At 36.9% G+C, this 17361-nt stretch overlaps 1 protein-coding gene across 2 annotated transcripts in view; it reads left to right on the top strand.

Moving 5' to 3' along the window:
• Window positions 1–17361, top strand: part of LOC132397261 (protein inscuteable homolog) — a 400127-nt gene that overhangs the window by 211237 nt on the left and 171529 nt on the right. For both annotated transcript variants that reach the window (XM_059975774.1, XM_059975773.1), the window contains exons 4-5: window positions 1918–1970; window positions 8933–9056. In XM_059975774.1, coding sequence (XP_059831757.1) covers window positions 1918–1970; window positions 8933–9056 — 177 coding nt within the window. The remainder of the gene's footprint in view (window positions 1–1917; window positions 1971–8932; window positions 9057–17361) is intronic.

Raw genomic sequence — 17361 nt, 5'->3', positions numbered from 1 at the left:
CAATGGAGCCATGCAGCTGTTTTCTGTCTGGATTGTAGTTTGTGGTGCTTTTATTATGGTAATCTATCACGTAAATTGGGTTGTGGTAGAACAAGTGAGTATTCTCATTTTGCATTCTTGTTTTATTTAGTCTAGTGGAGAGCGAATGAGCCATGGGGAATGATACTTTTTGACTGCTTATTTGCTATTTGCTTATTATGCTATAAGATCACTAATTAGACTATTATATTGCAGGTTTAATTTTGTTAGTTTTTATTTTTACAAGATCATTCATCTTTGCTGGTTTCATAATAAAGGATTGAACATACATTTTCAATTTGGAAATTTTATTTGGAAGCATGTCTTACAGTTTATAGGTAATAAGAGTTTATAGCTAAGCATGGAGTGTTGTGGATTTTATATTTCACTAATATTTGAATAATATTATAAATATATTGTTTGATTAGGCATTCTTTATTTGTTTAAATAATTCATTATAGGTTATGTGTAAAAGTATGTAAATGGCACACATCAATGTACCGTCATGTCATATATGCATGCGTCGCTTAAAGTACAAACTGAACATACACAAATTATCTCTCAGGTTCTTGTTCTTCTTTTTAATTCGTTTTTATATTTTGGAGTTACAAAACAGAACACCAGCATTTTCTGTTTATATGACTTCTTCTGTCTTTCAGACCTTAATCTGTAATTGTGTAGATATTGAGAATTTTTCTGAGGATGAAAATTGTACTGAAAGTTGCAGCTTTGATATGAAAATATAATGGATTCTGGTTAATTGGGACACATCAGATAAGTATAATTTGCCCCAATTAGCTGAAGTTTTATGGAAATAGGTTAATGAAGATGAACTACATTTACTTGAGTAAATTATGTATTTAAATGAAATACAGAACAAATTAGAACACTATCAATAATACTACAGAACTATAAAGCTGTCTATTATTTCCTAATAGTTATCGATGGAGGAATTTATACAGATTACACTGCTGTGTTTTTTTGATTGACTGTAAATGAACAAAATCAGGGCAGACACCTTGTGCAGATAATGGACTACCTTCATTGCCTTCCTCTATGAAGTAGTGTCAAAAATCACTGCTTTTTAATTTGGTGTGATCACCCCAAATGAATCACATAACACTAGCTTATGCAACTGACTCTATTTAAAAACTGTTTGCTCTAAGCATAACATTGGGTCTAACAGCAGCACAAGTGCATGCAACTGATGCTAGTTAGAGACTGTTTGGCAATAGTCTTCAACCTCAAATAATTTAATTTAAATTTATTTAGAAATACAGCCCTTCTGACTATTTGAATTGCATCATACAGGAAACCCCCGATTTTAACCTGAGCCTGGTCACAGGACAGTTTACAAAGGCCAATTAACCTAATAACCAGTGCAGATTTGGAGTGTGGGAGAAAACTAGAGCACCTGGAGAAACCAATGCATTCCACAGGGATGTTTACAGACCCCTTACAGATGATGTTGGAATTGAGCTCAGAACTCCGACACCCCGAGGTGTAATAGTGTCACGCTAACTTTTACCTTACCGTGCCCATAGTGTCCCAAATAAAAAGAGGAAATTCCACCTAATTTCTTGATTAGTTTTTGTTCTTTAAGTGTTGTCCCAGATAGATGGCTGGCCAAATAACCAATGGCACAGTTAACTGGAATCCATTGTATTGCCAAAGGAGGATTGGCTTGAAACGTTAATTCTGTTTCTTCCGAATAAAACTAAAGTGTGACCAATTTTCCATTACACGTTATGCAAATGTAAATTAATGATTAGCTGAGATATTCAAATGCAATTGAGGAATGCCTAAAGTTGATAAATTCAGCAAATTTAACTTTCATTGTCCTTGAAATATTCTTCTTACATTGTTCACTGTCATATGTTCTTTTCTATTTCTTTGCAGTTTGGGAGGATTTTAATAAAGAAATGCACAGACCTGACTACAATAACTGAGAGGTACGTTTCTGTTTTCTGCAGTCTGCATTCCAAGTCTCTACTTTGAAATCTCTCATTGTTTGACTTCTTGAATATAATTTTTCTGCTTTGTTTGTACTGCTTTCAAACTTCTGCTGGCAGGTGGAAGACATTATTTTACTAATTAACATATATCAGGCTATATCAGAGACTTAATTTTGTCATAAAAAGGAGTGTAAATAACAGAACCCCTATAAGTTGAATTATTCAGTAACTGTTTCAGAAATTTGCACAAAAGCTCATAAATTCATTTATCTCTTAACGAATATTGAAGTTGGAAAATAGTGGCAAATGGTAACTAATGTTAATCATTATGTGGTTAAAACAAAAGTTACAATATCTGGACCTAGTGTTCACTTTGATTTATCAAACCTCTGCTATGATTTCCAATACAAACCGATGAACAACACTCAAAGCATAAGTTACAAAATCAGAAAGTGCTGGGAAAACTCAACAGGTCAGGCAGCATCTGTGGAAAGAGAAATGTTTCTTGCTGAACACTCTTCATCAGAGTTCAAACTATTATAGTGATGCATTTGCATTCTATTTAGCCACCCTTTAGACAAACATTTGCAGTGCTTTCATGCTGTTACATCAATTTACAGTGTAAACAAAATCAGAAATATCCTACCCAAAGGAAAATAACAAATCTAACCAATTCATTAGTTATTTATTAAACACAGAAGGAAGACAGAAGGCTAATCAGGTCTATGTTGGTTCCCAGCAATCAATCCCATTTCTCTTCTTTCTTGTGAACAGAGACCCATCCAGTTCCCCTCCACTACCACCCAACTCCTCCTGATGGAATTGTTCCACATACTCAGCAATCTCTCTCTTGACTCCTGCCACTTTCTCCAAACTCAAGGTGCAACAATGGGCACCGCATGGGCTCCTGCTAAGGCTGCCTTTTCATTAGCTATGTGGAACAATCCACGTTCCAGGCCTTCCCTGGTAATGCTCCCTAGTTCTTTCTGTGCTACATTGATGGCTGCATTGGTGCTATTTAATGTGCCCATTCTGAGCTCGTAATTTTCATTAATTTTGGCCCCAACTTGAACAAGGCCTCCTGAAGCTGTGGGTCAGCAGCACTAACTTCTGCATCACCATGCTTTTCAGTAGTCAACCTTCTCACAAAATGAAGCCATCGTCTAACTACATACTCAGATCAGGTTTAGTTCAAAACCAGTCAACTTAACTCATTTCAGATCTTGCCAGAGTCATTTGACTACAGGTTTAATTATTTATTCAATTAGTGAATAAAGAATATAAGAAATAGAAAATGTGGTCCCATGAGCTCTGTTATTGAATACGATCAGATGAAATTTTCCTGCAGTAGTCCTACAGTATATCCCTCAGTTCCTCTTAGGCATCTCTTGCTGACTTGAATGTAATTCATGACTTGGGCTGAGAATTCAAAGGGTTCATTCACTTTGAGATGAAGACATTTCTTCCTGCCTTTTTCTTAAAAGTCTAATTCCTTACATTGAGATTATGGACCCAGTTCTTGATACATCAGCCAGAGGATATGTCTTCCCTGTCAACATCCATTAGAATATTTTACCTTTGAATAAGATTACTTCCCTTAATTTTAAATTCAAGAGAACAGAACTAATGTAATCTCCTCTCGAAGGACAAATCCACCATTCTAGAAATCAAACTTTAGAGCCTCCACCTCACTCCACTTATGATCAGTGCATCCTTCATTCAGCAGTGAGGACAAATCTGACTATTTTATTTGAAGTGTGGTCTTATTGGGATTTACATACTGTAATTGGAGCAGCAAATCTTTATTACTGGAATAAAATCCTTCTTCTTTAAATGCCAGTACATCATTTACCTTGCTTGTTGTACCTTAATATTAATATTCAATTATTTGTAAATAATGAATCCAATTTCTTCCAAATACCAACAATTTTCAGTTTTCTCACCATTTAAAAATGCACTGCTTTTCTACTTATTTGACCAGAGTAAATCACCTCTTATGTTTCATCTTCCTTGCCCTTACCTAATAATTCAACCTGTCTTTATCCCACTGTAACCTAGCTGAATGCTGTGTACAGCTTACTCTGCTAGAAAGTTTAATTTCCTCCATCGTCTTTGAATGATGGCACTAAAATTGTGGCAGCATCAGCCCGTTCCAGCATCACGACTGCCTTCAAAAGAGCTTTGGATCAGTTCATCAAGCAAAAGTAGCTTCAATGTAGTGTGCAGATAATAATAAAATAATTATATTACATTTGTCAGAGGTCAGTGATCACCAGTGTTATCAGCCAATCTTCTTTAGCTGCATTATCCATAAAACTCCCATTGCTTTATCAGGAACAGAGCTGCTGATCCAATGTTAATCAGTATTGAGCTTCATTTACAATAAGTAATGAAGTGGCCTACAGCAGGACTTGTATAACATCCAGCTTGACTAGATATGGCAAACTCGCTGGAGTTTAGAAGAATGAGGGAGGATTCTCATTGAATATTGTAAGGCCTGGATAGAGTGGCTTTATAGAGGATGTTTCCAATAGTGGGTGAGTGTAGGATCAGAGGGTACATCCTCAGCATTGAAGGATGTCCCTTTAGTATAGAGATGAGGAGGAATTTCTTTAGCAAGAGGGTGGGTGGGTATGTGGAATTTATTGCCAAAGGCAACTGTGGAGGCCAAGCCACAAGGTATATTGAAAGCAGGGGTTGATAGGTTCTTGATTAGTAAGGGTATCAGAGGTTACTGGGAGAGGGCTGGAGAATGAGGTGGAGACGGATAATAAATCAGCCATGATCAAATGGTTGCACAAACTCGATGGGCTGAATGGCCTAATTCTGCTCCTATGTCTTATGTTCCAAAACAATTAATGCTCATCTCAATCAAAAGAATATCCTTGCATTAGCCTTCAATGAGACTGCTATCTCCAAAACTACACTCCAGTAGAGCTTATAGTCATTAGATAAGCAAAGAAATTGCTGCAATTTTTCACCAATTCCAGTAGCATTTTGAACACTTAATGTATTGTGTCAATGAACTGATCTATCAGTTATTTTCTGAATTCAGTTTTCTAACATCCACAGTATTATACATCTTGCATTCATTATTGATCAGAAGCTTAATTCAACTAACTACATAGAATACAGACTGGTTAACATTATTGATCAAAAGCTTAACTGATCTGATCACAAATCATACCAGTTAGTCAGTGAAAGGAACTAAACCTCGAGCCATCTCTGGATAAGTCAAAATTTTATTGCAATGTTTGCAAGCATGGAATGCATCTGACTCAAAATTCAAATTAAAACTGAACTGTTAGTAAAAAAAAATTGAAGATGCATACAGTGAGGTGAAAACGTACCATCTGGTTCCAATGTACCACCCAAGATTCAAAAGACCACCCAAGGATAATGATGCCACAAAGATTCTTTGGAATATGAACAGTGATGAAGGTGCAAAGGGGCTTCATGAGAATATTGCTCATTCACTAAGCTAATCAAGGGAAGTGGAATAGAGTGTGGAAAATTAAGCCTCCATTTCAATTTTAAAAATTCTGAGTATTTTATGTAGAGAGAAGGAAACATTGGTGTTCTAATTGTGCCTCAGAACATGCGTTTAGGCATAAATCTTTGAAAGCTGAAATGCAGATGTAGCAGGAATTTGAACGGCAAATGGATTGTTAGTCTTTATTGCAGGAGTATTTGAGTACAAGATAAAGTTTTCTTACTTGAGTCATATAAGATTGAGACTACCCTTGGAATATTGGAAAATGGTCTCATTAAAACGCATAAAATCGTTCAAAGAATGTTAAATCCTTGAAATTCTCTACTAGGAAGAGCTGAATAGCTTCAGTCATAGTTTTATTCAAACCTGAGGTTGATAGTTTCAATCAGTCAGAAACAAACAGAAATAGAAAGTGAGAAATCACAAAAACACTCACTTGGGAATATTCTTAAGGCCCCCTCCTCATAAAAGCTGAAGAGCTGATCAGGAGGCAGAATTTGGAAAGGTGCAAAATAGTTGGTTGTGATCATTACTGACTTCAGTTTCCCTAATTTTGATTGGGACCTCTTTAGTGTCAAAAGCCTTAGATGGGACAAGATTTGTTTGGCATTTTCAGGTAGGATTCTTGACACAGTATGTGGGCAGACTGACTAGAGTTGAGACTATACTGGATCTGATACTAGGCAATGAGTCACATCAGAAGACAGATCTCTTGGTGGGAAGGCATTTTGGGTACACTGATGACAACTCCCTAATCTTTAGCGTAGCCCTGGACAAGGATAGGAGCAGACAATATGTGAATCTAATTAGTAAGGTATTAGGCGGCAATTTGGGAGCATAAATTGCGAGCAGATGTTCTTGGAGAAATGCACGGTAGAAATAAGGAGGTTGCTTTGACAGCACTCGCATGGGGGTCTGGATGGGTTTGCCCCAGTGAGATTGTCAGGGAAAGGATGGTAGCGTGAAGGAATCGTGGTTTACAAGAGAGGTAGAATATTTAGTCAAGAAGAAGATGGAAACGTTCTTAAGGTTCAGGAACCAATACTCAGACAGGGCTCTTAAGAGTTATAAGTTATACAGGAAGGAGCATAAGAGGAACTTAGGAGATGTAGAAGGCCTTAGTGAGCAGGATTGAAAAAAAACCCAAAGATTTTCTCCATGCATGTTTTGAACCAAAAGATAACTAGAGTTGAGAGTAAGACTCCTCAGGGATAAAGGGGAATATATGAACCTGGAGGTAGGGAAGATCCTTACTGAGTACTTTTCTTCAGTGTACACCAAAGAGAAGGACTTTGATAAATTGAAGTCAGCATAGAACAGGCCAATCTGCTGGTGCATGCCAAGGTTGAGAAGGAGGTAATGTTGGAGATTTTTGATAAATATCATGATAGATCATTTCTCGGAGCTAGATATACCTCAGGTTACCATGGGAAGTGAAGGAAGAAATTGCTGGGACATTGATGATGATCTTCGCTGGCTACAGGAGTAGTACCAGGAGATTGGATGATGGCAAATATTATTTCTTTGTTTTAGAAAGGTAATTATAGAACCAGTGAGTTCTGTATCAGTGGTAGGCAAACTTTTGGAGAGGATTCTTAGTCACAGGATTCACAAGTGCTTGGAGCAACATATTCTGATTAGAATTAGTCAGCATAGCTTTGTGAGGGGAAGGTTGTGCCTCATGATCTTGATTGACTTCTTCAAGGAAGTGACAAAACAAATTGATGAGGGTAGAGTGAAGAGTGTGGTGTATATGGATTTTAGTAAAGCTTTTAGTAAAGATTCCTCATGGTAAGCACATCCACAAAATCATGAGACATATGATCCAGAGAAAGTTGGCTGTTGGATTCAGAATTGACTTGCCCACTGAAGGCAATGGGTGGTGTTAGATAAAGCATATTCTCCCAAGGTTCATGACTACTTGTACTCTGTGGGCATGTTTTCAGGGATGCCTCTGTTTGTGATTTTTATAAATGACTTGGATGAGAAAGTGAAAGGGTGGTTAGTAAGTTTACAGACAACATGAGGGTTGGGAGTGTTTTGGATAGTGTAGAAAGTTGGGATAGGTTACAACAAGATATGGACACGATAGAAAGCTGTGCAGAGAAGTAGCAGATGGAGTTTAGTTCAGAAAAATGTGAACTGATACACTTTGGAAGATTGAACTTGAATGTGGAGTAGAAAATTAATGGTAGGATTCTTAACAGTGTAGTGGGATAGAGAGGTCCTGGTATCCAAGCCCATTGATCCTTCAAAGTTGCCACGCCAGTTGATAGAATAGTTAAGATATTGTCTGGTGTGTTGGCCTTTGGAGTAAAGAGAATGCGAGGTGACTTGATAGAGACGTATAAGATTATAAGAGGAATGGAGAGAGAGGACCTCTTGCACCTTTTCCCATGGTGGCACTGGCCAGGACCAGAGGATGTCCATTTAAGCTGAACAGAGGAATATTTAGAGGATATATCAGAGGTTATTTTTTTTTTAAACACAGAGTGGATACTGCCTGAAACACACTGCCAGGGGTGATGGTAGAGGCTGATGCAACAGGGACTCTTAGCGGACTCAGATAGGCAGATGGATGTACGAAAAATCGAAGCTGTGTAAATGGGAAGGGTATAGATTACCATGACATAGGTTTATTTGGTAGACATAATATTGTGGACCAAAGGGCTTGTATTGTGCTGTACTGCTCTATGTTCTACAATAGATTTCTGAGCCTTTGGCTCATTCCTTACTTCTACTCTTGTAGTGCATGGGATGAATTGACCTGTGCGCTGCACTAAGCTCCTCTGCAGTCATTAGTTGAAGAGCAGCATGACCTGGCTCAATATATAAAAGCAAATATTATTAGTATAGCAATCAAGCCTTTTTGTCCAGACATGAATATTAACGGAAGCACTAAGATGAAGTAGAATCACCTGCAACAGTTCTGATGAAGTTGTTTACACTATTTAAAAGAAATAATTGGAAACTGCCTTATAGTGACAACAATTTGCTAGAGGGTCTTAGCAGGTCAATATGCACCTGTGGGGGAAATGGAGTTGTCAACGTTTTGGGTCACAATTCTGCATCAGGTCTGATGCAGGGTTTTGACCTGAAATCTCAACACTTCTTTTCCTCCCACTGATGGTGCTTGACCCATTCAGTTCACACAGCAGAAATTTTGTTGCTTCCAATTTACAGCATTTGCAATTTCTTGGGCTGCCCTAAAGTAACAAAATGGAGAGAACTTTGAAAGAGGCAAATGAGTGTAACTATTTAAAGATGTACTTAGAGCTACACAGTGAATTTATTGCAGTGAAGCGAAAGAAAATTGAGTAACTTATTGATTTGTTATTGTTTAAGCTGAGAAAATAGAGGTAGTTTTCCTGTCCTGCTGTCAGATCAGAAATTAAATTGTAATGTGGTATTTAATTTTTCTTGTATTACTGCTCTGATTTAACACTTGCAAACTCTTTCCTTATAGTTTAGCCTATGATGAAGATGAAACAACATTAGCATCTATGAAAGCTGAGATTGTTAAAACCCTGACATCATTTAGTCAGTCTTTCAGTCAGATGGTGGAACTAATTCTAACCCATGAAATAAAGGTCAGTAGCACATGATAAATTATAACTTTTCTCTATCTGCTTTTCACTCACGGGCAAGATTGATAAATTCAACTGAAGCACAATTTTGGAGGATTAACTTTTCTTCATTAAGCATTTACCTCTTCTATAATTGAATCCTGATTTAGTCTGCATCAAATGAGAATAAACATTGTTGTCAATAAGGTTATCCAATACTATTGATTTCAATTTTCAATATTTCATTAAACTTGCATATATGTATCTAGTTTATATGATTATGCTCTCCAGATTCATTCCTTGTGGAATTTAATTATGGCATAAATACTATTATACTATTGATATTGTCCTCTATTTCTGTTATTAGTATGTCATTTGCCTGAAGCTTCAGGAAATTAGCACATGAAATTATTCAGTTGTAATAATCTTTAATGTGCCAATATGTTTTTAAAGGTGAGAGAATTTGAAGTGAATTCTCAGCATAAAACTTTACAAAGTAGTAAATCATGCAAACTGTGGTGAACTACATATACCTGTCTGGACACCCCCCCCCCCCCCCCCCCCCCGCTGACTGCTCCTGTGGCTCCTCCCATGGGCCCCGGTATAAATGCGATTGAGGTCTGAGCCCTGCCCTCAGTCTCCAGGATGTAGCATGGTGGTTAATTGCTGCTTGTTCTTTCTTCCAGTCAATAAAAGCCGATATCTCGCCTCACGTCTCAGAGAGTTATTGATGGTGCATCACAAACACAGTGCAGTGCTGCACATATATGCATCTTACTCCACTCAGCAAATACACAACTACATTCATTGCTGAAATTACTAAAAAGTATTCAGCATTTATGAATAATATAAACCACTCGGTAATTGCATTTCCGGTCAAACAACCTTCTATCTTGACTTTCTGATGTATGAAACGGATTCAAGGGCAGGCAAAAAGGAGAAGGGGTAACATTGCTGATGTGTGCAATAATTGGGAAGGATTTGACTTGACAGACCATTATATCAAATAAGAATTATTTTGGATGGAGAGAAGCAAAAGCTACGGCAGAAATTATTGGTAGTAAATTGTCACAAGCCATATATTTTTGTAGGGCAGGTGTATGCATTTATTAAATAGTGAGAAGTTGGGAAACTTTAATGTTCAAAGTGAAAACACAGGGACTTCCAATGAATTCTACACTAATCATTGAAAGCTGAAATGCAAATAGATCAAGCAGATGGAAAGTTGGTCATTGTTGCAAGATGTTGGGTACTGGTGGGATTCTGCCTGGAGCACTGAGAAATGATATAGTTACTATGCAGGGAAAAAATCACAAGCTGTGTTCCAGGTATCACATTAAGACTGTCAAATGAAGAGCGACTGAATAGCCAGGTCACTAAAGTGCTGAAGTTTAGAAAAGAGAGAAACCACAAACACAATTCTTAGCAGGCTCAACAGGGTATATTCCAAAATACATCTATTGTCTATGGATTCTAGAACTAATATCACAGTCCCAAAATACAAGCATGCCAATTAGTAGCAAAATAAGGAGAAATTTCTTCATAATAAAATGCAAAGAATGTAAAGAATTCTCTATATTGGGAGGTGGTGTTGGCTCTGCCCTTTAAAGCTAAGTGATAGGCCACTGGATGTTGAAGGAATCAAGGGAATACTTTGGTTGAATATCAGCCAGCATTTAACCAAAGCACCTCGATAGAGTGGGTGTGGAGAGGATGGTTCCGATGGTGGGAGAGTCAAAGACCAGAGGATACAAATTCAGAATAGAGGGTCACCCTTTTAGAATGGAGATGAAAAAGAATTTCCTTAGCCGGAGAGAAGCAAATCTGGGGAATTCATTGCCACAGGTGTCTGTGGAGGCCAGGTTATTGGGTATATTTATGGCAGAGGTTGCTAGATTCTGGATTAGTCAGGGCATGAAGGGATACAGGGAGAAGGCAGGAGACTGGGGCTGGGAGGGGAATGGATAAGCCACGTTGAGATGGCAGAGCAGACTCAAGGGGCCAAATAGCCTAATTCTGCTCGTATATCTTATGGTCATATGGAATGGTGGAGCAGGCCTTTGCTCCATGAACATTTCCTGCATGTTCTTATATTCAGATTTCAAGATCTACTCTCCCGTTGGTTAGTTTTCCAGTAGGAAACCATTGATATCAATGAAAAATATTTGAAAATTACCACCTTGGTGTTGGGCTTATAAATTATTATTATGCTGGTCTCCTCTCTGAAGCATGGTTAACATTTATTTGTTCAGAACTGTGTAAAGCAAACACACTGAAATGACAAAGGGCACAGGAATCAATTTTAACAGATCCACAACACAAGGAAATAAATGTCTTCTGACTTCATTATAGAGCAATCAAAACGGGTGCAAAGGTTGGGGGGGGGGGGGGGAGGGAAGAGATTTGGTCTCCAGGGCAATAACCAAACACTGAATGAGCATCCTTCAAGAGTTATTGCAAAATAAGCATCTGATTGTGTCTTTAAAATCAGCAAATGTGGCATTGTGTTGTTAAAGTTTGCCGATTAAATATACATTTCCAGGTGTGTTACAGGTTCAATCTCTGTACCTGCTATTTCCACCATCATTACTCATTTTATGTCACAGTCTCACTTATTTAATGAAAGTAGGGTTGCCCCTAATAGTAATCCATCATAGTCAACTATCTACTTTGCCATCTCATGTCAAATTATTAATTGATTCACTAATGAAATGGACTCAGACCAGTGGTTGATGATTCACTCCTCATTGTTCACCAGCAATTTATCCAGACCCAATCTAGACTTCTATATGCTATATTCAAATGGCAAGTACAAAAGCATATATTTAAGAACAGTGATCTCAAGAAAAATTACTCTTGAAAAAGAAAGTAGATCTTTGCAAAGTGAGTTCATTTCAACTAACAGATTACAAATGACCATACACAATATTCTGGAGTGCTTTTACAATATAAATGGCTTTTTCCTGAAGAAAATAGAAGGTGTATTAAAGAAGCTCAGTGTGGAAGAGCCTACAATGCATTGGCTGAGGCATTCACTTCAAATGAACCCCAAGGTGTGTTTTACCAGAACAGTTCTTCATTAAACATATGTAGAAGCCATTAATCCATGGGGTTCTTCCTCCCACCCCACCAAGCTGTATGCAAGCTTAAGTTCAAGTCTCTTGTCATTCAACAGAATAATTTTCCTCTGGATCAATGGCAAAACACTGTACATATAACACGCACGCGCGCACACACACACACACACACAAAGTATAATAAATTAACAAAGAATAAAATATATTCTAGAAGATAGCTATTTAGCAGAAGGTGCATTTACAACACAAATTAAAAAGTAAACAGTATAACAAAACTGGCACTTCATAGGTGATGAGACCTGGGTGGTAGCAGGGAGTCCAATTAAGTGACATAGTGTCCCAAATAAACAAAGGAAATCTCGGCTATTTTCTCAATCAGATTCTATTCTGTAACTGTTGGCTACAATTAACCAGAATCTACTGCATATGGAAGAAATGTGATCTATGTGATTTTGACCATAGAATAATTGTTAGTGCCAGATGGGGTGGTTTGAGTACCTCAGAATCTGCTGATTTCCTGTGACTTTCTCACATACCATATTCTACTGATTATAAAGAACCGTGAAAAAATCAAAAATCGTCCAGTGAATGGCAGTTCTGTGGAAATCTGACATTAAAAATAATATGAAAGATAAGCAGCATCACTGGCGAAAGAAGCTGGGTTGATGTTTTAAGATGATAATGCTCAAGTAATTCTGATGAAAACTCATTAACTGGAAACTTCTCCGTAGATAGTTCCTGGTCTTCTGAGTGCCTCCATTTTCTGTTCTGTTTCTGAATAATTTAGTTTGGAAGTTATAACCTTTTTTATTAGAGAGAAATCGAGCTAAATAGTGACAAGTTTTTCCTACTGTGAATTATACATTACAATGCTAAACATAATGTTTACGTTAAAATAGACAGTTTGGCACTTCATTAAAATGTAGATAATAACTTAGTTTCAAAGTGATTCAATTCAAGAGGATGTTGTAGTCTGTAAGCAATACCATGGTATTTTTTAGTGCCTTGCATTGTCATGGTAAAGCTTAGGCAGAGATCAGAACTTGTTTTAACATTCCTATTTTTAAACCAAGAATGTGGAGAATAAAATCCATTGTTAGAGATGAACTAATCTACATCTTTATTTCTTTATTTAAAGAACGTAGAACCACAGGAACAGGAACTACGGAAGAACAGGCCCTTCATGATGTTTGTACTGACTATGATGCCATTTTAAACTGTACATCTGCCTCTGCATGGGCTAATCCCTTAATTCCCTGTTTGTCCATATGCTGCCTACGTGCCTGTTAAATGTTGAATAAAATTGATGGCAAACTAATAGTCAACAGTAAATCCACATAGCAATAGGATATATGTGAGCACCTTGCTGTAAAAAAAATCAGTCATCTTCTCTACTTATCTATAAGGTACTTACTGGCTGGGTGGAATATTTGTTGGTTTATTTGGAAATTATTCTGTCTTCCTTCTCCTGTCACTTTCACAGTTTGAATCCCCTTTCAGATAAATTTTTGATGTGCGGACCTGAGATGTCAACAGACAGACAATTCAACTACGAAGGACATAAGAGCTCATTCCAGCACTATGTCACCTAACAATGATTGTTGCTTACATTGGAGTATGACTACTGCTGACACTAGAAACAGTTTCCAAATGTGTTGCTCAGGAAATGTGCCAAGGCAAGTTAGTGTCTACATTCCCTCCTACTCTCAGCCAAGGTGTCAGGATGATGCTCTGTTTTTTCATTCTGCTTCCTTTGTCATGGAATGACAATGTCTTCATTGTAGTTTTATCCTCTCAGGTCATTAAGTCCAGAGTGACAGGCTGAAGTCACTGCATGGTACAGTTCTTATAGTGGGGAATGGGATGACTTAACTTTCTATCAAAATTGCTGTACGTTATCTCCTAGATCAACTTTGTCAAACGAATGGACATATGCCTCTTTGCCAGTATAGCTTTAACACTTGTACCATTCATAGTAATTAGTGTTTCGTCAGTCCATTTATAAATTCCATTGTTCTGCATAGCTGGTGTTGAATCATTCTTTTTTTCTATGAAAGGGGAAGGCAATGGATAGGGTCAAGGAAGTATTGTCATTTTGTTGATGAGGTGTTTGCTAGATAGATGGAAATGCATTCTTCTGATAGTATCAAGAGAGGGGTGCATGATGGAAAATCTCAAAAATGCATTGTTCTAAGGTAAAAAGCAACTGGATAAATATTAAAAATATATGCAATAGTTATGGGAAAAGAGCGAGGGAACATCCAGGTCCGTTCTTCTTCAGAAGTGTTGATTAAAGAAATATTTTAGTTCTGCATTATATAAATTTTTTTTTGTTTTTTTTTTCTTTCTTTTTTCTGTTTTTTTATATTATACATTATGAAATATTTAGATTTACTATGTCCATACATATATCTTATGGCTTATGTCTTGGTAAACTCATTTATATTGTAACTATTATGTATGTTTTTTTTCATATGTAATGGAATGTGTATGTTGGTAATTTCTTTATCAATATATCATCTGTATTCTGTCCATATTATTAATATTAATAAAAAGATTTAGAAAGAAAGAAAGAAAGAAAGAAATATTTGTCCTCCTGTCCATATCAGGTTCTATGATTCTAACTACCCATTTGCAAAATCAACAAAGAATCCGATATTTTGCCTAATTACTGTATAACTACAATCAAGTTAATTTCAAAATTCAGTGAAGCTCAGCAGAATGACATTTGACAGGAGCTACACACTTATATGTCTCCTTGGTGCTTCTTTCTAACTTCCTTGCAGGGCCAGGGAGAACCTAGGTTTCACAAGGAATGTTCATTTTATGGATATGGGCATCTCTGACAAGGGCAGGACTTCTTATGCCTGAGAAGGTGATGGTGAGCTAGCACTTGGAAACTGCTGCAGTATCGCTGGTTGCTGTTGGTTCTGGAGTTCCAGTACTTAGATAGTGATGAAGCAAGAATGATGGATTTCTAAATCAGGATAGCTAATAACTGGAGCTAATGTCACTTGCACAGGGAGTTGCACCAGTTGCCTTGAGAGACATTGTGAAAGAAAAATTATTGTTATATTGATCAGGAGACCTTCCAAAAATTTATATCAGTCATGAAAGGACCTTTAGTTTGAAAATGCACCACTTTTCCTTATCATCTGTTTGGTCTGTAGCCATGATCTTCCATCACTGCAAAATTAATTGCAGTTGCTGCTTGTCATCTGATTAGAAGCAGTACAGGTGAGGCCTGAGGGTTCCATTTGCAACAGCTATGTTAGACAGGCTTTCCACTGGACTAGACCATGTTGGCATGATCTGTTGTCTGAACTAAACTTAAGACTTGGGTCTTGTGGTGAAAATTCTGTTACATAAGATCCAAGACATTAAACTTCTATTTCTAATTATTATGTTTTGTGAAACAAATAAAGACAATTGATGAATGATAATTAATGTGAATGCATGTAGCTAAGTAATTAGGTATAATTTTATGGTACAGTAGTGTAGTGGTTAGTGTAACACTATTATAGCAGAGCTGTAAGAATGAGGTTCAATTCCCATCCCTGTCTGTAAGAAGGTTGTATATTCTCCCTGTGACCATGTGGGATTCCTCCAGATACTCTGATTTCCTCCCACATTTCTAAGATGTGTGGGCATGCTACATTAGTGCCAGAAGTGGACTGCACTTGTGGGCTGCCCAGGAAAATGCTCACTGACTTAGTGCAACAATGCATTTCACTGTGTGTTTTGTTATACATGTGACAAATAAAACAAATCTGTAACCTTTCCTTATTTGGTTGATGATCCTAAAGAAAGAGGAAAAATATAATACTTGTTAAAAAGAGTTTAATTATGATGAATAAGAGGAAAGGATATATTACAACACATTTAAAAGCAACAAACCTTTTCTACAATTATCTGCTTCAGAAAGGAATTCTCTTCCATCCATTACCTTGTTTCTTTTTCGCAGTTGAAATTATTGAATCTTTGACACCTACAACTTAAATAATTCATTTATTTCTTTAAGAAAACATATATATTGTGTAAGCTGCTTAAATTCCAGCATGGCCTGTGAATTCCCTACAGATAGAATGTGAATTATAAGCTTCAGTGAATATTGGATATTTCTATAAGGAATTAATTTACATTAATGTCTAGTTTTTGTTCAGATTGGAATCACTTAATAACCATTTTTCATTTATTTTTAGCAAGTTGTTCTTGTGTTTCATATAGTTGAGTAAATTAATTTTAATCCTTTTTACAGTTTAGACAAATGCCTCTTCACAGATTTATAGTTGCGTGCTGCTATTTTATTTTCTTTATAGTTTGACCATAGGGTTTTGAATTATAATAGCTTAAGAACAGATTTTGAACTGGAAATGTGTCTCTATAATATAGAAAATTTATAGAACTAATTCTGCCATTTTAGCAGGGAGAGCTATGCCTAAATATTGCAGGTCATAGTGCCACTAGTTCACTGACTTCTTATCAGCCAGCCTGACCTGCTCTGAATGACGTTTCTGCTCAATCAATGCCTGTATACACAAGAAGCTATGAGCAGGTAAAGGCCAACAGGACTTTTAACCTTGCCTTGCCATTTAATATGATCATAGCTGATCTATGCTTGCCTCAACTTCTCTTCTGTGTGTGTTCTCCAAGCTTCTTTACTCTTGGATCTACCAAATATTTATCCACCTCCATTTAATCAGAATCAGATTAAATATTAGTAGCATATGTCATGAAATATGTTATTTTGTGGCAGTTGTACTTTTCAATATGTAATAAAAACTCTAAATTACATTATATATAACTATATAATAAAAGATTAATGAGTAGTGCAAAAGAGAGGAAAAATACTGAGGTAGTGTTCATGGCTTCATTGTCCATTTAGAAATTTGATGATGGAGGGGAAGAAGCTGTTCCTGAAATATTGAGTGTCTCTCTTCAGGCTCCTGTACCACTTACTTGATGGTAGGAATGAGAAGAGGGCATGTCCTGGGTGATTGGGGGGGGGGGGTCATTAATTATGGATAGCACCTTTTTGAGGCATCCCCTTTTGAAGGTTTACTGGATGGTCGGGAGGCTAATGCCCACGATGGAGCTGGTTGAGCACAAACATTCTGCAGAAAATACCTCTAATGATCCAAGTATCAAAATAGAGTCCAAATATTCCCGCCTTTGACTCTAAATCAGAACTTTATAACCTTTGTGGATATTTATTAATTATGTACAGGAAATGCTGCATGAATGCAGATGCT

This window comes from Hypanus sabinus, chromosome 7, assembly GCF_030144855.1.
Source record: "Hypanus sabinus isolate sHypSab1 chromosome 7, sHypSab1.hap1, whole genome shotgun sequence".
NCBI lineage: Eukaryota > Metazoa > Chordata > Chondrichthyes > Myliobatiformes > Dasyatidae > Hypanus > Hypanus sabinus.
The sequence above is the reverse complement of the archived record's forward strand: the minus strand, read 5'-3'. Positions and strand labels throughout refer to the sequence as shown.